The sequence below is a fragment of the Gambusia affinis genome, linkage group LG18 (genome assembly GCF_019740435.1).
Source record: "Gambusia affinis linkage group LG18, SWU_Gaff_1.0, whole genome shotgun sequence".
Classification (NCBI taxonomy): domain Eukaryota; kingdom Metazoa; phylum Chordata; class Actinopteri; order Cyprinodontiformes; family Poeciliidae; genus Gambusia; species Gambusia affinis.
Genome location: NC_057885.1, coordinates 9545000 through 9568502, shown reverse-complemented (window position 1 = coordinate 9568502; position 23503 = coordinate 9545000). Strand labels below are relative to the sequence as shown.

The following is a 23503-nucleotide window of genomic DNA, read 5'->3' as shown; positions in this document are numbered from 1 at the left end:
TTTATGTACTTAACAGATGTTTGTGTATGAAAGGATCAATAACAGTGGAACAGCACTGATTAGACGCCCCTCCCCTTCTACCAACACCTCTCCCCTCCCATACAAGTAGTTTGGGTAGCGGCCCTTCGAGAACTCGCTGAGGCGCGTTTTTTTCTTTTATATTTGAATTGTAGTATAATTCAATAGGAGGAGGGATGAAGATGTTGGAGAGACGAAGAAAAGCTTTTCAAAGTGGTTGAAAGACAGTAGGTAAGTAATGTCAGTGTATCAACAAGAGAGTTGTAAATATTCAGGTTAGCTTAAGCTAGCCTAAAATGACAGGTGGTTGTTGTTGTCTCCGCCCCGTATTGAACCAATACGTAGTGCTATAAATTTCTGATAGACACACCGATCACACACATCTTAACAATAAGTGTAATAATAATGACCAAAACAAAAACCGGGAAATATTAAGGTCATATAAATTGTCGCTGCAGGAACTAAATAGGACCGCCCCCAACCCGCACAAACAGCCGTTGTTGTCACGGTTGCTTAGAGACGGTTGCTACGCAGCCGCGATGAGCCGCTATCAACCGGCGTCTTTTTAAAATGTCCACCCGATACTACACCGTCCATAGAAGCAAAACCTCTGGCAAAAATACAGACGGTAGTGGGGCATTAAAAATGTGTCGGCGATATTCAGTGGCCTACAGTGGGTTGTTTGACATCAGACAGAATCTGTCAGAGAGGAACAGCAGACCCTTCAGAACCTGAAGAACCAGACATCAGTCTTCATTCGTCAGTCATTTCCAGAACCCGAAAAATAATATAAATGGCAATTTAAAGAACAAATCATACAAATAGAATGGAGTAATAAATAAATATTGTGAAGAGAAACCGTTTATTATTTCAACATTAAAAACATTTGTTACGATTGTATAGGAAAAACGTTGACATATTTTATGAATAGTGTTTTGTGGTCAATATTATTTCACCATTTTATTAATGTGGGTTGCCAGTTTGGATAAGGCTTCCTATCAAGCTATAACAATGATAGAAAACATGCTAACAAAATGCCTCAGACCTGGAGCCCATAGGAGGTTCTAGACAGGCTAACAGAAGTGGCTCTTTGGCTCACTTATATATTAAGTGATGAAATTTTGCCCTGTTTTTTTGTTTCATTCTTTTTTAATTGCCCCATAGGCAGCAATTTATTCACATATATGTACATTTATTATTATTAATACTTTAATTAAAGATGAGTTGTTCAAGTTTATGTCGAAGGGGTGAGGGCGGGGGGCTTTTGACTTTTTTTTTTTTTTTGTCCTGCTTGTGGCATGTTTTTTGTAGTCACCGTGCTAAATGATTCCTCCAAACAAGCTCCCGGAGTGAAGTTTATGAGAGACCTATGGTCTCTTTTTGGAAAAAGGTAAAGAAGACTTGCTCAAAGTCCATCCTGGTCAAACAACCCCAGATTACAGGAAGAGACATTTTCTCAGTGAACTTCTTTGGCAAGTCATTGAAAAAGTGGCGGACGGACCAACTCTGCATCTGGTGAGAGAAACCTTTGGTGAACAACACCGTAAAGTTTTGCTCTTAGTTTTGAGAAAAACAGGAGAATTAAATGTGGATGTTCTTTCAGAGGTATCAGAAGAACTCAGAGAAAGAATTTTGTATTCAGATGAAAATTGCCTGAGTGAGGATTATACTCAGGCAGACATGGATCCTGAACAATTTTTGAGGGACGTGAACAAGATGGGTTTCAAACGTGGAACTGAAGATGAAAGGAGAGACATGGTGGAAAAAATTCTTTGGCAATTGATTTATAAATTTAGTCATAGATATAGATATCACTTCTGACTTCCTATCCATGGGACTTAATAGAAAAGTCTTCCAGGTAGACTTTCCACAAGGTGATACTACAGGAAGTTGTGACCATTCTTCCAGAAGTATATTTGTGAGGTCAGACACAGATGTGCAACACAAAGGTTTTGCTCCCAGTCGCTGCCATTTCTCTATTGAGGGCACAGATCTGTGAAGGTTAGTCAATTTCTGAAACACCAAACGTGTAGAAGTTTCAGCACTGGTGCTCACTCCTGCTGAAACAGGAGCAGATCATAGCGAAGGTAAGAGCATGAAATTGTTCAACATGTCTTGATGCTGAAGCATTAACTTTGATTTGGTCCAACTCCTGAAAAGCCTTTCGAAGACCAAACGTGCGATTGGTGTAATCACAGAAAACGCCTTTAAATCTGTAATCTGAAAATGTTCAAACGGTAATACTCATTAAAAATATTTCCTGTGGAAGGTTTAAAATGAACTGCACCACTGAGTGAGAATTGTTATAAAAATAAAAAAAATAAAAAAATACACAGCTACAAACGAGGAATATCTTTATTTAAAAAAAAAACAAAAAAACTAACAAACATAATGAGCACTTTCACTATTGACCCCACATCTGTTCTACTGACAGACGCAATCATGGAAAAAAAGCAGTACTACAAAACATGTAGAATGAACAAAAACATAATTAAACAAAAATATATCAAGTACTATCTTGTATGTACAAGCATAATAGTTGGTTTATTATAACTGCTGTTATAGGCAGAAGGCAAAAAAAAATAAAATTGCTGCTTAAGAAAAATGGTATGTGCAAAATACTCTTCACAAGTCCACAAGCTCAGGAAACTCTGCTCTCAGGCAGAAATCGACTGCTTTGAACAGAAAACCCACCTCCCCTGTTCCTCTGAGGACACATGGGCGATTTACAAGTTGCGAAGGAACAGGGGACGGTGTGTTTTTCCCAGGGAGGTGAGCTTGTGGAAGCCTGGTGAAAAAGACATATCTGCTGATCACACAGAGAGAGAGAGAGAAAGAGAGAGATTACAGACGCACGGAACGGCTCGTAATCTCCAACCACAGACAGAGGAACCACAGCGACAATCACTGGTTGACACAAACACAGAGGTACAGGTAAAGGAATCACTCGCAGCAACAAGTTGACGACTTACACACAGAACAACCAGCAACTCCAAAGAGACTGTAGGAAACATTAGGTGATGAGGCAATTTGTCGTTCGCTGAAATGATGGTAAACACTGTTTTTGGACAAAATCCAAGAAAATATAACAAACAAACAAAAATAAACCAAACTTGAAAATATTACTATAATAATTAAAACGTTCATTTTTGAGCAGTATTCAGTGAGATATTTCCAATTTACGTTGACCTCTGGCCTCCTTCTGAGGGTGCAAACAGAGGATTAATCAATAAATAAGAAAGCCAAATTGTTGCAATAACCTCAACACAAAACATTTTTGACAAGAGTACAAAATTGTTGCTCTCAACTGGGCTTTAGGTCACAAATCTCCAACGGGCAAAAACACTGACGATTTCATTCCAAATGCACACAGTTTGTCCAAATTCTCAAATTTACTAAATCTTTAAAAGCTTAATTCAGACTTGTAAGAAGTAGGAACAAAATTGGAGAAAGTTGTTAGAAGGCATAATGGTGTTCAAGCTTTAGGCTTCCCTGTTTTGGTGAATAATTCTCTCCTATTACCAAGAATTGACTGACCAGTTTGGGGCAGTGAGAAGCAAGCTGGATATTAGTTTTTAACAACTGTCTTGCTATTGCTTTGTGAAGTGCTTCGAGTCTTTTACAACGATGCTCACAGTGAAGAAGAAGAGACTGTACTGGCTGCTGCAGCCTCTTTTCAGTCTGCTCGTTGCATCTACGACGATGTGGCTTCAGGGAAAACTCAGTCGAGAGCGGCTGAAACGTCGTTCATTTAAATGTGTGACGATCAAGGCAGAGCGCTCGGTTTCTAAAGCAGAAGGGCAACAGCTTTTCAGTATCTTTTTATGTGTCGACAATTAACTGGAATCACACTGAAAGATGCGACCAGCAAAAGTCAAAGCAGATTACAGATGCTAACTTTTAGCCTAGCCCTTCAGCAAACCTGCAGAACCTTCTTTGGGTCAAAACATCTGTTGGCGTCAAGAAAACTGAACATTGCATTTTATGACACTAAAGGAGATCAAATAGTGTGTTATTTTGCTGCACTTTAAAGTTACCCAGTTTTAAAGCCGATACACAGCATAGAGTTGAATAAAGTGTTAGTTTGGTACTGTGTATAACCATATACGTTTTCTTAAATGATTTAAAAAGATAATATTAAACAACACACACACATTGCTTGAGTTCAGAACTTGAGGATCAAAAACTTGCTTCCATTAATTTGCTTTAGATCTAATAAACCTTAGATCTTGGTTATAATGTTTTAAATTGAGTGTAGTTTTCTTTTGAAACAGCACATCAGTCTAGCGTTTCTGCAGCTTCAAGTTTGGAATGAACCTCTCAGCTCAGGTTTAGTTTGAGCAACATCCAGGTCAAATCAACAGTACAACAATATCTGATGGACGACTAAAACCGAGCTGTTAACATGAATCTCTCAATCAAAAAAAAAAAAAAAAAAAAAAAAAAATTGAAAGTTCAGGAAGAATGGCTTGTCAAAATCAGTCGGTGGGATAATTCATTTCTAAAACTCAGTAAAGAGCAACCAAAGAAGATACATTCAGATATAAAGAATAACTTATTAAAAATCGATCAGGAGGAGACAGAGTGTGAACCGTGAACGGAGAAGATTCATCCATCAGGTGGCGCCAAACAAAAAAAAAACAAAAGACACACGCCGCTGACATCACAACTGTAACACTGTAACACCAACGCAGAGAAAAAAATATATCATCCTCTCTACTGTCAAACAAACTATATTAAATAAAGAGATCAGCGTTAACACTATTTAAAAAAAAACTATTTTCTGTAACACTTCAGTGGCGATGGAGAGCGTTACGATGTAGACGACACAAGGCGATGTGTTTTTCCTAAACGTGTCACAAGTCAATCATTTGAATAGATACTCACATTTGGAGAATTTCTATAGTTTATATTTGCTGGATTTTTATTTATTTTATTTATTTTTTTTTTTAATAAAAGGTAAACCCCAGCATTTTGCCTTGTGTGCAGCTACAAAGTGAACAAGATGACCACTGCAGCTTCTGCTGCACCTAATCAGATAATCAGTGATATCGATAATCACCACATCACAAACACACACTACACATCTCCCAGCACATTATAGAAAACTATTTATCACACTTGTTGATTACTGTTATTATTTTGTGAAACCTTTACGGGCTTTTTGACCATGTCATGTTTTATTCATCACATAACACATTTGTTACCTCTTACTGTACAGTGGAGTCACTAATTACCTCACAACATCCTGGAGAAAACAGACCTGCACTCAAATCACTCAAGGATTTCCCCCAATAAATTGTCATCAGGTGGATGAGCACAGACTAATATTTTCTTCAGGTCTATTCTGTTTTTACTGTTGCCAAAAAAAAAAAAAAAAAAAGTGGCACACCAAATCAAGCTGACATTTGTGCTTCTATCTAGAAACAAATACGGTAAAAAAAATAAATAAAAGCACACTTTTCCCCACCCCACATATTCCCTTCGATGCTGTTGGGGCGTTTGAAGCATGCATTTTGTTCTTAGCAGGTGCACCTGCTGCATATTTCGTCAGGTTACTATGCTTTATCGCCAAGCTGAAGTCATTCAAATGGTCCGCATGTGTTCAGAGGTGCATAGCGATTGAAGAGATAGAAAAACGGCACGTCAGATTTACCACTACGCGTCACGATACGGTGTTAATAGGAGGGAAGGTTTTACTGGTTTTCACAAGAGCACTACTCTAAAATAAAAAACACGTCCCCTCCTTGTATCTATAGCATTTTGTTTTTCTTTTTTTTTTTTGGCATTTGAACATCTACATATATATATTTTTTTTGTTTGTTTGTTTGTTTTGCAGGAAAAAAAACTGCTAAATGGAAGCCCTTGAAATGGATAAAAAAAAAAGAAAAAAAAAAGAAGAAGTACATTAGTGGATTCATTTTTTTGTAGAAATGACTTTTTCATGCCTTTTGAGGGATGGAGCCTTGGTGGTTTGATTGCTCATGCAAGCTGAAGCGGAAGTGACCGTTTCCGGCACGCAGGTTGTGTGTCGACCAGGTGGTGTGATGAGGCCTGTGAACGTCCGGTTTAGAGAGTAAGGGCTTAAAGTGGGTCGGGTTTTTTTTTTTTTTTTTTTTTTTTTTTTAACATGCTGCTGCATTCCTTAAAACGGAAACATAAATGGCTGCTAGCTGATAAACTTGTGCTGTGATATCCTTGTAAACTCACCCATACACACACACACAAACACTATGTAAATTCACGTGCGCATGCACACCTAATCCGCGCGCGCACACACACCCACCTACACACACACACATAAAAAAAGAGCATTAAAGTGACTTGTAACAGCGTTGCACTCCAGCACCCTCCTCCTCCTCCATGGAGAAATAAGACGAATGTGATGTTTTATTTTTTGTTCCTTTCTTTTTGGTGGAATTGAAGAACGAAAAATGGTCCGGCTGTTTGCTCCTCAGTCTTCTCTGCAGGTCTTTTGTGCAAAAGAGGGAAAAAAAAGGGTTGCGGGGGAGAAGAGCGAGGGGAGAAGAAAGTCCGGCGAGGTGGAGGAGTTAAAGCTCAGTCCTATGACGGGGGCTTGCTGTAGCCGAAAAGTCCGACCGGTAGGTACTTGACGTGGGTGGGCCACTGCGCGGCCAGCTGGAAGAACTTGACGTCGTTCCACTCGACGCCGTCTATGGATACTGGAGGCAAAAGCGGCGGGGAGAGTGAGTGAAACGCAGTCGCGAATAAGCGACGGAAAGAGGCGGCGCGGTCGGGTCACCTTTCAAGATGGTCTGCTGCTGCTTGGCGGAGCAGATGAGGCGGCTGATGCCCTCGATCACCTGGCTCTTGGAGTCCATGTCCTTCTCTTTGGGCTTCTTTCCCAGGAAGATGGTGGGAACTGAAGGCAACGAGACGAAAGGTTTAAATGTGAACTGGAATGACCGCCTGTCCTCATATATCAGTTGTACTATATTAAGCATGAGAACAGGAGTAAAAGAATATGGAAGAAATAAAAAAAAAACTATGTTCACGAGTACAAACGTCTGTCTTCACACTTCATGACGTGAGGAGGTTGTGCTGCATTCCTTGTGCACATTGTATTCCCGCTACATTGTGCTAGCCTGTTACGTAATTTAATGGGCGAATAAGAAGCGTAGGGCTGGAACAATTAATCTGATTAATCGTGATAAATATTCAGCTAATTTAGTAATCATTAACTGGAGCATACAGGCTCAATAATAGCAACCTACTGATGGGACAATATATCAGAGCAGATATTCAGCAAAGACTGTACAAAATATATTTGTACAGTATATTTTGTACTGTACAAAATATACTGAAGAAAAACCTTCTTTGTCTGCAAATATGTTCTTCTCAGAAGTCCTCAAGTAGTTTCACCATGCTTTAATTCTTAAAAACAAAAATCCTGTTAAGCACCTTTTTCTATCCAATTATTAATTGATTAGCAGAAAAAGAGAACAAAGATTCATCCTTCACCGTACTGACGTTAAATCAAGCAGAATGGGCTGAGATGTTGATGTTAGAAGTATTTTTTTTTAGCTCCAGATGAATCCTTGATACAAATGATCCAGAGTACGCTAAAGGAATGCTGCGTTATCGCATTGTAGGCAGTTAAATGTTTTTCTTTTTTAAAAATAGGAGTTGAGTTTTTGGCTTATTTTCATAATGTAATGTTTTTTCTAATATTGTTTTAAAAAAGCTTAAGCGGTATATGCAGAATGTGACAATTATTTATCTGATTATCAGATTAATCAAATAAATAATCAACTACTAAGATAACTTTAGAATACACTTTAAAGAAGTGTATTCTAATTATGACAGATGTGTATTTTTTCCTGCTCCATCTATCTTCACTGCATTTAGACTTTGTGCATTTTTTCTTTCAGTCAGAGCCGTCAGCTTCAGCTCCAGCATCTGTGAAGATCAAACTTCTAATTCTGAATCTGTCATGTAAGAAATATTAAAATATTCACTTAGTTCACCTGTAATTTGAGACTCACCTTTTCCTAACTGCACAAGTTAAAAAAAATAATAAAATCATCCAGGTTCAGATACAATAATGCAAAAGTGATTGTAAAATAGAAAACAGGAGCCTCGGCTGACCTTTTTTGTTCTTTTCCTTGGTGACCACGGTCATGGCCATGGTGTTAACCAGGGTCTGTGGGTCGCTGCTGCCCCCTCCTGGTAGCCTGCAGACCTGCAGTGAGCGGAAGGCGCTCTTCAGCGTGTTCTTGCAGCCTGTGTCGCGCCGCTCGCCCTCCCGCCGCTTGTCCGCCAGCGAAGCAAGCCAGTAGTCCACCTGCAGGCCGATGGCGTCCACACCGTGAGGCATGCTGGGGCTCCTGGGAACAGAAAGACATCATGAACGAAAACAGAAGCCAACCTCACACAGCACCCTGCTCGCTTTTGTTTATTTCATTTCTAGCCAATTCAAAACTTGCTCTCTGGTGTAGAATATTTGATTTTGAACCCAAACAGTCGTCGGGGGAAACGGAGATTTAATCAGATCAGTCGTCTCACCCTTGCACTGAGAGGACGCTGCCCATGGACGGGGACGAGGGGGGTGTGGCTGCCTCTTTGATCAATCCTGAGGAGGAGCCGTGAGATGGCGGCGACGTCGACGGGACGGCCAGGCTGACTCCAACGCCCTCCTCTTGATCTCCTGGAAGAATTTTTAAAAAATGAATCCCCGGAGACGTCAGCTGATTAGGGCTGAAGTGGATCGTCTCTGCACTCTTTCACAAACCCTCACCTGTCGGAGAGCTCGCCGATTCGATGAGGCCGACCTTTACGACCTAGAAGACAACAGATCAGAATTAGGGCCACAACTAATGATTATTTTAGTTAAATATTCTGATGATTAACTGGTAGAAATAAATGACACATTCCGCAGATTTTTTATTAACACTTTAGAAATGCATTAAAATAAATAACTAAATCCATTTTGATGATAGGAAAATTAAGACTTAATTGTCTAAAAAGCAATACCACATGATTTCTCTAGTGAATACAAAACAGTGCCAGTTGAGGAGTTTTGGGTTGACAGACGAAGGAGTTTTCTACCTTAAAGGGAAAATGTGTGGATATAATTTGTACAGTTTGGCTTAATTGCTGCTCTGAATATTTTTTGTTTACTTTTTTGGAGTTTGGACACTCCAGTTAATGATAAATTGGTTGCAGAATTAGTTGACAATTATTTCAATGATCAATTAATCACGTCAATTACAGTTTTGTCAGAAGATTAAAATCTCACCCCGATGAAGGGGATGAACTTCTGGTAAGATTCTTCCTCCCGCCTGAAGTAGAGATGAAAAAACAAAAAAAGAAATCAGGTTATTTATGATAACCTGTGATGCTTCCATGTTTTTTTATTTTTATTTTTTTTCCATTTTAGGACCTTCACTCACGTTTTGTGCTTGCAGGTCAGCATTGCTTCTGCGATGGGCAGCTGGTGAGTGACCGAGGCGCCGCTGATGTACTGACTGATTCTTCCAGAAATGTCCAACTGATCTGAAGGTCAAAGAAGAAGAATGTTCAAGGCGTGAGATCTGCTGGGAAGAGAGGAGGCTCGGTTCGTAGGTCCACGTAGCGGCTGTTACCCGTCTGAGGCGGCTCAGAACGGCTGAACACGTCTCTCCACGCTCCGTCCAGGAAGGAGGAGCTGTAGCGGTTGTCGAGGGATCCCAGGTGTTTAGCGACTGGGTGCGATCCTGAAAAAGGAGAAAGAGACAAACTGAGCACAGGGAGTCACTCTTAAGACCTTTTTTTTTCCTGAACGTTTCAAGGCTCATGCTACTGGTTGAGCCTTCCTCACCCAGAGGCACCACCAGGAAGCGCATGTGGTTGAGCCAGTCGGAGGTTTTGTTCGCCAGCTGAGTGACGAAGAACTGCAGGATGGCTCCCAGGTAACTCTGGCTGCCCACGGCCACCACCTTCACCGCTCTGGGCATGGAGGAGTTACAGTTGCAGCTGCAGGGAGACGGAGACAGAACGCCGCGTAAACTTCAACGGCTAATCAGTCTGATCAGCTTTAAAGTACGATTTCTGAAACAACTAATCATGATTAATCTATTAAACAGTCAACTCATTTCGTAATTGATGAATTGCTAACAGACTCAAAAGGGGCCATTTGGTGAAAAAGCAAAAAATATTCAGAACAGTAACTTCAGCTATAAACCTTTTGGATTTAAGATAGAACCCCCTTTGACTATCAATATGTTTTATCCAGAGCTCCTCAAGTGGCATAGTTTGAGCTTCACTCGCTTCAGCTGTACTAAAGAAATGCAATGAAATGTTCATTTTCATATTTAAATAAATGGATTAAATTGTTCACTTGCATCTTTTTAACGTAGTCCCAATATTGTAGGCAACAAAAGCTTCGGTGGTTAAATGAAAAACTAGCAGAATATGCCTTTTTTTAAAAAAATCAGAATGATCGATTAATCATCAGAATAATTAATAGATTAATTAATCACTAGTTTCTGCCATGGACTAACAGATTAGATTTTTTAACTCACAACTTCTGGATGCGTGTGAGCACGGCGGAGAGCACCGCCTGGATCTCAGCGGCTGAACACGTGCAGACCACCGGGTGTCTCTGTCCTTGAAGCTGCTCTGCAACAAACTGCACCAGAGAAACAGAGAAGGTAAAGCTTGCAGTGGAAACAACGAGCACCGTGTTGCGTTTTGGGAGGGGGGACTCTGAAGGTTACCTGGCCTTGCCAATCTGTGGCGTTGACTAAGATGAGGCTCTCAGGAAGGGCAGAGTCTGATAACAAAATCTGGTTCAGCTGATCGTACACCACTTTCCTCAGAACCTACACACACACACACACACACACACACACACACACACACACACACACACACACACACACACACACACACACAAAGAGAAATATCCCGGGTTTAAAATTCCCCCCACAGAACCACATTTACTCTTCAGATGGTTCATCTGGATATGCATAATTCATTTCTGAGCTCCAAGGGATCCTGCATTAACAGACTGCCTGGCTTCTCTTTACTTTTAGGAACGGTGAACTGGTAAAAAAAAAAAAAAAAAAAAAAAAAAAAAAAAAAAAGAGGACAAAGAACAAAAGCAGTTGTTTTACATGTAAACCCCACACGAGGACACATAAAGCCTGAAGGAATAACGCTGCCTACGATAAGACCTGGAGAGGAAAAAAAGAAAAAGAAGTCATTAAAATTCTGATGGGAGAGGAGAGCTAATCTTTTACCGGCGTGCTGTGTCCCAGCTCCGGGGATCGCTCCGAGTCGGAGCTGTTGGTCCGTTCGCTCAGAGGCTTGGACAGCTGCCTCTCCTTCATGGGCGTGTTGCTGCTGCGCTTCTGCCTGGGCGTGTGGCCTCCATCCAGTCTGAACACCAGAAAGGAAACAAAAAAAAAAAAAAAAAAGAAGATAATAATAAACCAAAGCGGAATCAGAACCTGGGCAGTTTAAATCACAGACAACAAGATCTACATATTTGGACACTTTTAACATTTTTGTCAGGCTGCAACTCCAAACGTCGATGTAGTTCAGTGGGTCGTTTTATAGGTTACCTTGGAGATGTTGTAGGCTGCATTTCATTTTTGCTGCTTTTCAGGGGCGTACGGGGTTTCTCTGCCACGGACACTGTAATGCAGGGGCCGACTTCGGCAAAAAGCTCCTGGTCTGTCAGCTCCTGCAAACACAAACCAACGATTTTTAATTAATAAAGTTCTTAACACGACCAAGAGAGGCGGGGAAGCGCTCGTACCAGTGTGTCCGTCTCTGATGGGATCTCGTCCAGATTGCGACTGCGGGAGGGTTTCATCTTCTCCAGGGGAGGCTGATCCCCCTGCTGGGAAAACGAGAGAGGAGCAGTCAGATCGGCTCAATGAAAAGCAATGGAACAAACACACGTTTATCATGCAACCGCGGCATTCTGCTTTAGGAAGAAAACATCATTTAAAAAAAAGCAAGAGAACAGAGGGGATGTCTGCCGGATCTTGAAGTCAGAAGGAGGTAGAAAAGCCAAATCTCCATTAATTAAAGTGAAAGCATTTGTTTCTTTTTAGTGCATGTTGTGTAAACAGGAACGCTGCAGTTGATGCTTTTCTACCCCGATGTAAAAAGAGAGGCTGCAGCACAGACAGCAGGGGGATGCTGAACTGAGACAGACTGAATCCTTTCTATTAGGCAGATGGTGGCTGTCAAAAAGGCTTACTGGGTTTCTGACTCATTGAGAAAACACTGCAAGAACATTTCTCTCATTATTTATTCTAAAAAGGCTTTCTAAAAGCTTTGAAATGTGGATTTTCCCCCTCACATCAAGCCAAAGTTATGTTTGTTTGTTGTTTTTTTTTCTTCTTTTTTTCCACGTTTTGAACTTTATGTGATTCTGGATTCTTATATTATGGTTGGAATATTTAAAGAACATCAATCGAGCTTTCTTGTTCACTCCCTTTAAGCAAAAGTTTAAAACCAAACATCTTAGGTACTTACTGGACTGAACGTATCTCGACCCAGACTGCCTTTACTGTTTAGGCTGCCGATCTCCGTCTGCGAGCTGGACTGAGACATTCCTTCAAAAAACGGCCTAAACAAAGAAAACATGAAAAAAAAAAAAATATATATATATATATATATATATATATATATATATATATATAGATATATATATATATTTTGTTTCATTTTTCAAGATTATGGCAAAGAACCTGCAGACAGGAACTGAAATATAAATAGGTTTATTTTTTCTTCTTAGAGCAAGGACACCTACTGCAGACAGGACTCCTTAAATATTTCTTCAAATAAAACATGCAGACAGTGAAAAAACCCCACACAATATGGATTACCTGCTGTCAAAAAAAAAAAAGATTGAAAAGGTTTCAACATTTAGTCCTGTTCCTTTCATCGCTCAAGAAGGAATAATTATTGGGATTTGTTTCACAAACCCAATCTTTAGGATTAGACAACCAAACAATACATTTTAAGAAAGCAGATTACTTTCATGAATCTACCAAATCTATTATAGAATTTAATTTAATGTTTATTAAATATTTTTTATTCATGAACTTCGATCAGAGGTAACTGGTGCAGATCAGATAATCTCAGGCTTTAAACTAAAAGTGCAGGTAGTGTTTTTCACCAACAGGGGGAGCTCTGAATCGCTGCTGAAGGGTGAAAGTCAGAGTCCGGCTGGTATTCAGTGTGGCTTTTGTTCAGTTCTGTCTTTGAGCCACATACTGTACATATATTGTGGTTTTGGAGGCCTTCTGAGTTTGCACTAAATTCTTGAGTACATTTCCTCCCAGTCCCTGACGGTGCGTAACATTTGCAAGTGAAACTATGGGGGAGAGGGGTGAGGAAATACTGGAGAAAATCTTTGGGAGCAAATATTACCAGAACAGGAGGGGGGGGAAAAAAGAGCGAGCAGTTATTTTATACTCTTCCTGGATTTCATTCTGTTGCAGTAATAATATCAACACAAAGACTTCCCCAGTCCCTCTTAAATATGGCGTTTCTCTTGTCACCTCAGCTTGGGTTTGGGCGTGCTGAGGATGCTGTCGGTCTCCTCCATCTCCGGCCCGCTGTCGCTGGGGTTGTACATCTCCAGGCTGTCGTAGAGCTCGTCCAGATCCTCCTCCACCTCCTGGATCTGCTCCCTCGACACGTGCTCCAAACCGAAACCAACCTGGACGAGACACACAGACGCTCTCTCTGCAACGGACTTTTGGCTTTTCATCACATCGTACGCCTCATATACTCACATTTATCAATGACACACATACACAGAGAGGTGTTAAGGCTGTGAATGGACCGACTTCCATGAGAGGTAGTGCCTTCCTGTTAGCAGGAGTGCTTCCCAAAAGTAATATTCGCAATTACGAAAAAAAAAAAAAAAAAAAAAAAAACTGAAAAAAAATGGAAAAAAAAAAGATTTGCAAAATTACATTTTTTATTTGATATTTGTAAACTGTTTCTCTGGACTTAACAGAAACACTTCCTCCTACAACAGCAAACTGAAAGACAATCAGCTTGGTGATTAGAAAAACAAAACATAACGAAAAACAATCAAGGTGCAATAATTTTGAATTGTACATAAAGTGCTGGAAAAAAAGAAGTGTGTAGATGCATTCACATTGCCTGTTTTGGATTTAAAGATATATCCACATATTTTTGATTGATGCTCATGTTGTTTAGTTGTAATGGTATAGCGACCTAATTCTTGAGAGAAATGGCAGATCATTTTTTTCTTTCTTCCAACTACCTCTTTTAATTCAAAACGTTTGTTTTTATCAGCGTGTGACATGCTCATTTCAAACTGTAAATGAAATACATTTTTAAAAGTACAGACTCCAAAAACAACTTGGAATGAGATGCAAAACACACATTTTCTCCATTTGGATGCGTCTAGAACATCTAATGCACTGAGCCAACACCCTTTTGTCCTGATATGTTACCCTTTAGTGTTTTTTTGTCCTTCCATCGATTTCTCACACATCCCTTGCAAGTCAAAGCTAAACTGAAAACCGCGCCGACGCTACAGCAAATTGCACCTATAAACCTTGCTGGAAAAGGCGAAAGAGGGCACAAAAGAGAAAAGAGCAGAGAAGAAGAGCATACCTCATCGGAGACTTTAAACCTCTTCAGCAAGGCGACAAATTTCTGCTTGATGTTGGGTTGCTGCGAAGGAACGTATGAAAAACAAAGAGCAGGATAAGGCACTGAGGACAGATATGTTCGTTTTATGAGTGTACGAAGGAGTGAAAGAGAGAAAAGATAGAAACCGGCAACATCTAAGGTCACTTTTCATGCATCATGACTCAAAGCAACACTTCACGGAAGCAGCATATTTCAGAGGAGGAAATTTCTGTGTCCGCTCTTATTAAAGTCAAACGTTTTGGAGCCAGCAAATTATTGGGGTTATCTAGTTAACGCCTTTCGCCGCAGATGTTTAGGCTGAATTATTGCAAGGCCTATTTTATTTATGCAACATTCAAAGCCATTTGGAAAAAAACGGGAGACATGGTTTATGTAATATTTAATAGGAATGAGTCAGCGGCTTGTTTTTAACCCAAAACCCCCCCAAAAAAACAGGCTTTTACTCAACTAAACCCTGTTAAGTTGGAAAAATAATCAAAATGTTCTCTTCATATTTGTATTTTTTTGTCCTTGTGACTTTTGCAACATAGATATATTTTTGAAACATCCCTTTCAAGTATTTTTACTTAAAGAGGCAATGAACAATAATTAACACGAGGAAAAGGTTTTACTGTTCAGTTCCTGACAGGTTGAGGGGACAGGAACAAGATTTAGTCATTACAGTACATGATTGTAGAAATCAATCAAATGAGAGAAAATTCAAAACCAAAACAAACAAAGAAAAAACCATAATAGATTAAATCTCTGACAGCCAATGTCACTGAGTTCAACTAAAATTGCAGGTAAAGAGTTTTGTGTAGTAACATGATAATAAAAACTCCAAGGAAAAAAAAAAGTTTTTATTGCTCACCGAACACAGCATCTTAGATGCTCATTAAAACAGATTTCAATTTCCAAAGAGCACAGAGTGTTGGAAGCATTTTAGACTTTAGACCATTTTACAAGCCTAAAGCTTAACTACATTGCACTTTATAATGCATAAAACACACAGAGCTGTTTCAGCAAGCTTAAAAAAAAAAAATCAACTTCGCTTGTAAAAACACACTAGTCTGCAGACAGAAGTTGTCTAATTTAATAAAATGTTCATTTTAGCATATTTTTAAAATTCAAATTGAGGATGAATATGCACAAACTACAGTTTCATATTGTTGCATAATGCCTGTTGGACTGCGCGGAACAACACGAGGAAATCTGGCTGTTATTTTCATCCTCATTTCAAAACAAAACTCCAGTCAACAAACATTCATGTTGGTATTTATACTCATGAAACACGATGACATCCATGGCTTCAACGTTGCCTGAACTTAACCTTAAGCAGCCTTCACTTTCAATGCCTTAACCCTTTTGCTGCAAAGCAGGACTAACGGGTGAAAAAAAGGGACATCATTCAAAGAGGTAGAAATGTACCGATAACCTTTGGGTAAAAATGTTCAATCAGAACAGCAAAACGACATTAGCATTAGAAGATTGAGTCAAACTAGGATATTTGAAAGGTTCTGTCAGCTTCCTGTGATGAAAAGACAATCAACTTTATCTTTGAAAATGTGAGTTGTTTTTTTTTTATGAGTGCTTCAGAGGATAGATGTGGCGTGCAGACAGTAAATTCAACATGTTCATGTTTTGCAGCTGCGGCAGTGCAGGTGTTCTCGTTCGAGGTGTGTGAGCTTTTCATTATAAAAACACTCCGATACTCCTGCTACAACGCGCACACACTCACCAAACAAAGCTTACTACTTCTTAAACTGCAAACAAGTGTTGTTTGCGCTAAAAACCTGCGTGCTACGAGTGTGCATGACTGTGCCCGCTCAGCGCAGGATTTGATTATTGCCATCGGTTCTTCCAGTGATTTGTGTAAGTCTTTTTTTTTTTTTGTGTGTATGGAAACTGGCTGTAATGCCGAGTGTGGAGAAGGAGCGGACCTATGAATAAACCATAAGGGCGAGATGAGTGAGCCGATACGAGTGTAGGGCGGCGGTGGGGAGGAATAGGTTCGTGGAGTCAGTCGAGTCAAATCAGATTTGTTTGAAAAGGCTACCGCGCGAATCGGGTTGGCCGCAAATTGATCCAGAGACAAAACAAGCCAGGGGACGGAGAACACGAGCGACAGGGGGCGGAAATGAGAGGGAGGTTCGTCTTACCCTGGTGCTGACGGCGTTGGGAGGGAGCTTACGCCGCGGCTTCTTCTTCCTCACCTCGTCGTCTTCGTCATACAGATACTGAGAGCGAATCAGACAAGAAGAGAGGTTGCTGCTAAAGGATCACATCGTCAGTTCTTCCAGCCTTAAAATGTGCCGTCTTTCCCTTCTGAAAGCAATTTTAAATTGTCTTACTGGCAATGTAAGAAACGGTACGCCTGCCATCAATACCTTGTGCAAACCCCTTTGCCAAAATGGCAGCACTAACTCTTCTTTAGCATTTCTTATGGTTGGAGAATGCATAGAGAGGCATCTTTGACCTTTCCTCTTGGCACAGTCTCTCTACATTGCCCAGAGTCTTGGGTCTCGTCTTTTGATATCCTCTCTCTGTTTCACCCCACAGGTTTTCACGAGAAAGGTTGTCTTGCGAACAGTTTCTGCGTAGCTACGTTTTGAATCATTCTCCTGCCAAAACATCCGGATCTGTATAAAATATGTCCTGATATTTTTATGAGTTTATGTTGAACTCTAGCAAGGCTCCCAGAATCTTGGCATCAGGGATTTCCCGTGAACATGGTGTACTTTTCCAGATTTATTCTTCGTTTCCTGCCAAGCCCAACCAAGCACAGTTTTAGTTTCAGCTGACCAAACCAGGCGGTTCTTACTAAAACCCCAGTAGAGGTCAGCAAACGTAGTTTCTGAGCATCGTTCTCTAACAACTGGTTAAGTTCATGCAGGGAATAGCATTTATCATGTTGTTTATCATCATCTTATAAGGACTTTGTATTTACTGAGTGCCAAAGAAATACTCCTTCTATTGTTGATTTTTGGTATTTTGTCCACTTTGTTCAATGAGATCATCAATAACTACCAATTAATTTCTAAAATATGATTAAATACTATTACTGTGCGCAGCTCAGTGATATATATTACTTTTCTGTATGTGACTAATGTCTTAAAGAAGCGTATTAGGAATGGAATGTTTTTTTAGAAGCAATATTTATCTTTGATTGCTGTGCCATTCAGTCAGTCATACAGGTACCTGAAAATGAAGTAATAAGTAGTTCATACTGTCATTTTTTCATTATCACAATATTTTCTGTTCCCATAAAGGATTACTTTCACAGACCTAATGTAATTGCTTCTTTGGACTTATTTTAACTTATTGATTTTTCAAAAAAAAAATTTTTAAACACAATTGCTGGTACCCCAAACAAATCCTATCAAATAAATGTGACAGAATGTTTGTCTTTCGTTCATACTGGACTTTTTAGTTGATCAAATTTCCTATTAACTTCTAATTAGTAATCCATCGCTGTAAAAATCACTGGCCCGTGGCTTTTAGCCTCTGGCTGCTTTGCTGGATGAGAAGCCACATCCTGCTGGCTCGAATGGTAAGGGAGGTAAAACATTCCCAAAGTCCACAGTTTGAGAATTACAGCAAAAAGAGTCAACTAAAGGTGAGCAAGTCTACAAACTACCATTTATTGCTTCCGATCGCTAACCTTAATGATTAATGAATGTATTGTCCTGGTTATTTCTGATCTGGACACCTTGAGGGTTATTCCCATATAAACCCAGGAACCAAAAGAAGGAGTTACCACTTAAAGGCAGCAAATCACACAGCAGGGATTTCATACAAAAGTGAACGCACCGCATTGTGTTTATGGTACCAGACCACATCCATCCCCCTGTGGATGACTCAGCATTGATCGCTCACAATGTCAATCAAATCTTGCTTCACTTTTCTAAGTGTTAGCTTAATTTCTGAATAGAAACCAGTCGTTTTCCCCCCCCGGGACAGAGGTATAAAAACACCTGGTATTTTCTGTAGTTTAACCCTTTTCCTCAATCTCTCCTGAACATTTAATGTGCGCCCCACTCTGACACCCCCAAAGGAAGAGGAGACGATGGAAAGGAAAGTATGCCGCCGCCTAACTGCCCCACCCTCCATTCATCCTCTCGTTTCTCTCCATCCTTCTACCTGTAGTCTTTTTAATTTGCCAACACAAAGCTGCACCGCTGCTGCCTGATCTCCCTCTGCTGTGTGTCTGGCCCCGATAGCCACAGATTCCCTCCACATAGTTCTCTGCCTCTTTGTTTAGCTCTGAAATCCAATTGGGGTACATGTCTTTTTTTTTTTTTTTGCATTGCATTTGCTTTGAGTGCTCAGACTTTAGAGTTATTTTTGAACAAGAAATGAACGCATGTAGTTCTGGTGATATATTCCTGAACCTCTTGGTGAGCTACGGTTAGGATTTGTCAGAGTAAACATATTTATATGCATTTTTACTTTTACTGAAACACACCTGCCCATGGATAGGGTCGTCGCTGCCCTCCTGTTCGGAGGAGTAGCTCTCTTCCTCTTCTTCAGAATAATTGTCAATGTCTGGGGAGCGATCTAGAGAGAGTAGAACGGATTGTAACAGCAGCTGGAAGGTGAGAGCAAAACGGCAAAAAAGGAACGACGAAGTTAAAACAAGCATCCGTACCAGACATCTTCGCTTTGGGCCCCTCGTGGTCGATGGGCTGGCTGGACAGGGAGTAGACTCTGATCTCGGCGACGGGGACAGACGCATCCTTCAGCTGGCTGTGGAGCCCCAAAACCTGGGCCCCCTCGCTGGGGTGCTGCATCACCTGCAGGGTGACGGAAGAGGGAAGAGAACGAACGACATCGTAGTTAGTTTGTGAGTTCCTCCATATATCACATTAAGCTTCTCCTTTTTTTTGGTCTTTGTTCTTTTACCAACAAAATGGAGGCCACAGTGTCCTGCCAACGTATTCACACGCCTTCAATGGTTCACCAGTTCTGCAAACTTAAATATGTTTTACTGGAATTCTATGTGACTGGTAATGAAAACAATTAATCATTTGAATCGTGATTAATCGTTTATTGAAATCATTTAGTGATTAATTGTAATACTCAGAGCAGTGTGCAAAAATATCTACATTTGTCAAGAAATAATAAAAAATAAAAAATCTCTGTAAATATGTTCCAACCAGGACTCCTCAAGTAACATAGTTTAAGCTTTTCCCAGTTCAAATTATGTAAAGATAGATAAATAAATAAAGAAATACATACACACAAAAAAATACTTTTGGCTATCCAACCATAAATTGGTTAATCCTAAAACAGTCTGACGGGAAGAACTGGACTTTCTATGTGTTGATGTTAGAAGTAGTTTTTACCTGCAGATGATCAAGCTAACACTAGAGAATAAAATGTTTTTTTGTTTTTTTTTCCAAGAGTTGAATTATTTGTTTATTTGCATTTTTAATGCATTTCTAATCCTGTACAGAATAAGCTTAAATGGTTAAATTAAAAATCTTCAGTTGCAATTTTCAAATGGTTAATTGCCAAAATAATCAATAGAATATTCAATTACTACAGTAATCATTAGTTGGAGGCCCAAATGCGATAAACCAACGCAAAGGAGGGAATAAGTGAACCAGAAGCCGGATTCGCCATTAATTAGAGAAGCAGCTAAAAGGCACTTTAGAGGAGCTGCAGAGGTCCACGGCTCAGGTGGGTCCATGTGTTGAAACTGAAATCTTTAGTCACACAATCTGGAAATCTGGTCTTTACGCACGATAAATGCCCACTGTCCTCCAGCCTCTAGCCGTGCCTCTGTTCCACTGATTCGGATTGCTGCATTGCAAAGCAGTCGACGATTAATGCAAACCAAAACAAAAGAGGAGAAAACAGGAACAAGCGATTCATAGATTTTCCCCATGTCTGCGGCCAACGGCGGCATTTCTTCCTTTCCGTTTGGGAGTGTGTGTGTGTGTATGTGTGTGTGTGTACTGAACGACACCCCGTCTCTCTCAGCAGTCTGGTCACACTGACAGAGTTAATGAAGTCTGAGCAGCTTATTATGGAGACAGCCGTGGCCACAGATTAAAGAGAGACATCACAGCCATACATCCATCCGCTTGGCTCGCTCGGTGCCCTTCACATGTATCGAATGCTGCCAGGAGCTCGGAGAACCTTGCTGCTGTTGCTAATTTTAAACGGCTTTCCACGCCGAAGAACAAATTATGCAAATCTGACAAACTGCACAGACACACAATGTGCATAGTTAATAAAAAATCCTCCCAATCATCCATCTGTTTTTTTTTTTCTTAGTTTTTTTTTTTTTTTTTTTTAATTCACCGTCCAGAGGCCGGAGTCAGTGATGGATTTTGCTGCAGGTTCGTTCTTTGAAAACGACGGCAGAGCCGTTTAAAAATCCATTAAATTTCCACCTCTGCCTTGGCTGCTTCAGTCCATTACGCTGAACCGCAGCACGCAACAAACTCTCTCCTAAAATACACTTTTCATCCCGCCGATAATTGCGGCATTTAAAAGAAACCTCCCTCATTCTCGTCACTATTGGCACAGTGGTAACGGTGAAGAAAAAGCAAAACAAAACGGAGGCACAGTTAGCCGAGGCTGCATGGAGCACGGCAACAAAGAACAACCTGAGCTTTGCGAGGCTGGAAGCCTCTTAAAACCAGGCACAAAATAATCACTTTTGATACGATTTTAACTTAAATGGAGCAAGCAATTGCAGCTATTTAGAGTAACTTCCTTTCTGAATCAGGTCAGTGATTGAGTGGTCAAAATATTGAAATTATTTGACATTTTTTCCTTCCTAATTTCTTAGATGTATAAAAAACCAAAAAATCCACCAACAACATGTATTTAAAAACTTTTTTTCTAAGCTTAGAAGAAAAAAAAACTAAGAAAACCAGAAGAGTAAAAGTTACACAATTCCACCGATAGTGTTGTGATCTCTGTTTTCTCTTTGATTCAAAACTAAAACCTCCAACTAGAAAACTGCAGGAAAGGTTGTTTTTTATTTCTTTGATGTTTTTCTGTGTCATACTATAATGTTAATGACACACACACAAAAGGACTGTGAAATAAATGAAATATTTCCCTGCAATTTAAACAAAATAATTTTTAAATGTCGGTTCTATTTAATTAAAATGGCATTTCACTGCAGCTATCTATAAGCTGTATCCATTGAACGGTGACTTGCAAACGTTACAATCGTGAACTCTAGTCATTTCATGGGGATTTTATTATTTATAACTCATAAGTGGGAGTAATCATGTGGAGGTCTGGGGGAGTCCAATTTAAAAGTTTGCCATGAAAGGGACACCATGAACATTTTGAAGAAGGTGCTCTGGTCAAAAGACACCAACATTGAGCTTTTTGGTCAACATATAAAACTTTGTGGGTATTACAGGAACCATGTCGTCTGTACAATGAAACATGGTGGTGGCAGGGTTATGATGTGGGTTTACCTTCAGCAGGAAGAGGTTAGTATTAGTTGATAGAAAGATGGATGGAGCAATCCATCACACCGCAATGCAGGAAAAAAACCTGGTAGGAAGTTACCAACGACTTGAGACTGGGGCATAGGCTTAATACAAGAGCATGCCACACTTTTCAGATTGTATTTGTACAAAGAAGTCGAAAACGATACTGTACATCCTTTTTTGTCCCACTTCACAATTCGGCCTTGTGTTGCGTAAAATCTCAATGGAGTTCATTTTTGTAGCGCAACACAATGAAGGGAATGTTCCACAGGCTGTAAACACAACCAGTTCAAGGCTTTCTTGCAAAGCGAGTTTGCATTTGTGGCTCTTGCCCTTTGTGGAACACTTTGCGGCCAACTTGTCAGTTGAAAGAGCTTCATGCAGAAAATTTGCCTTTATTTTATGTGCAGAGACGGCCGGAGGCAGAACGCAGGCAGCAGCACAGTAGAGTAACCCTCCATTTAGGAGGGGGAAGGCCTCCCATCCGAGCTGACAGTCTGATACAGGGTGGCATGTACGATCTGAGCTTATGCCGCTCTTGTAGTTCCATGCACTTGAAAGAGTCGTGGCTAATTTTAGAGCATCCTCAGGAGCATATCCATTACCTGATGAAGTCTGCATTCTTCCTCTTTTCTGGGCTTTCTGAGCTCCGATCTGAGATATTACCATTTGTTCAGGAAATTTCCTGCAGTGAATAATTTCGACTTTTACACCCGGCCTCTGAGAGCAACATCCAGACATTTATAGCAAATAATGAACCTCCGAATGCAAACACACAGGTACACACAGGTACACACACACACCCAGTAGATCCAATCCCTTTTGAAATAGCTTCACATTGCAGGAGGGAGACTACACAGGGAGCTATTGGCAGAGGAGACTTAAACCTAATTGGAAGTTTGATGTATGGTGACATTTGTTGAGGCCATAAAGAGACAGCCAGGCCAAAGATTGAAAACTGCCGTCTGAATTTTAGTGCACTAGCTTGAATTGAGTTACGACGAAGGTGAGCATTAAATAGGTTTCAAGAGGCCGGAGGTAATTGAAATTCTCCAAAGGTAGGGAGTGGATAGAAGAAAGAAGTGGATGTAGATGACAGTATAACAGCAGCCATTGCTGTGGCTTAACAGGGTTTCTGCATGTTTCACCGACTCAAATTTAAGACTTTTTAAGACCCTTATGAATGAAAATTAAGACGTGTACCACGACTAAGATGTACAAAAGAAAATGGCAAAATTTGTACTGTAGTTGTTTCAAACATTTTTGCACAGAATGAGAATGAACGTAACATTGTACAGGTTGGCAACAGAAGTTTGCTAGCAGCCAAAACGAATGTCGTTCAGCTAATTGGCGATGATGCAAATATGCTAGCCAGCTAGCCAACGCTT

At 40.2% G+C, this 23503-nt stretch overlaps 1 protein-coding gene across 1 annotated transcript in view; it reads right to left on the bottom strand.

Annotated features, from left to right (window-relative positions):
• Nucleotides 1-2355: 2355 nt before the first annotated feature.
• Nucleotides 2356-23503, bottom strand: part of LOC122820133 (phosphofurin acidic cluster sorting protein 1-like) — a 62204-nt gene continuing 41056 nt past the window's right edge. Inside the window, exons 6-25 of the mRNA XM_044097313.1 lie at nucleotides 19301-19445; nucleotides 19118-19209; nucleotides 16812-16889; nucleotides 14635-14694; nucleotides 13542-13702; nucleotides 12511-12604; nucleotides 11783-11866; nucleotides 11586-11707; nucleotides 11262-11400; nucleotides 10737-10841; nucleotides 10542-10648; nucleotides 9839-9993; nucleotides 9624-9734; nucleotides 9432-9534; nucleotides 9278-9320; nucleotides 8777-8819; nucleotides 8545-8686; nucleotides 8128-8366; nucleotides 6782-6901; nucleotides 2356-6701 (exon numbers count right to left, since the gene is read on the bottom strand). Coding sequence (XP_043953248.1) covers nucleotides 6583-6701; nucleotides 6782-6901; nucleotides 8128-8366; nucleotides 8545-8686; nucleotides 8777-8819; nucleotides 9278-9320; nucleotides 9432-9534; nucleotides 9624-9734; nucleotides 9839-9993; nucleotides 10542-10648; nucleotides 10737-10841; nucleotides 11262-11400; nucleotides 11586-11707; nucleotides 11783-11866; nucleotides 12511-12604; nucleotides 13542-13702; nucleotides 14635-14694; nucleotides 16812-16889; nucleotides 19118-19209; nucleotides 19301-19445 — 2262 coding nt within the window. The 3' untranslated portion in view covers nucleotides 2356-6582. The remainder of the gene's footprint in view (nucleotides 6702-6781; nucleotides 6902-8127; nucleotides 8367-8544; nucleotides 8687-8776; nucleotides 8820-9277; nucleotides 9321-9431; nucleotides 9535-9623; nucleotides 9735-9838; nucleotides 9994-10541; nucleotides 10649-10736; nucleotides 10842-11261; nucleotides 11401-11585; nucleotides 11708-11782; nucleotides 11867-12510; nucleotides 12605-13541; nucleotides 13703-14634; nucleotides 14695-16811; nucleotides 16890-19117; nucleotides 19210-19300; nucleotides 19446-23503) is intronic.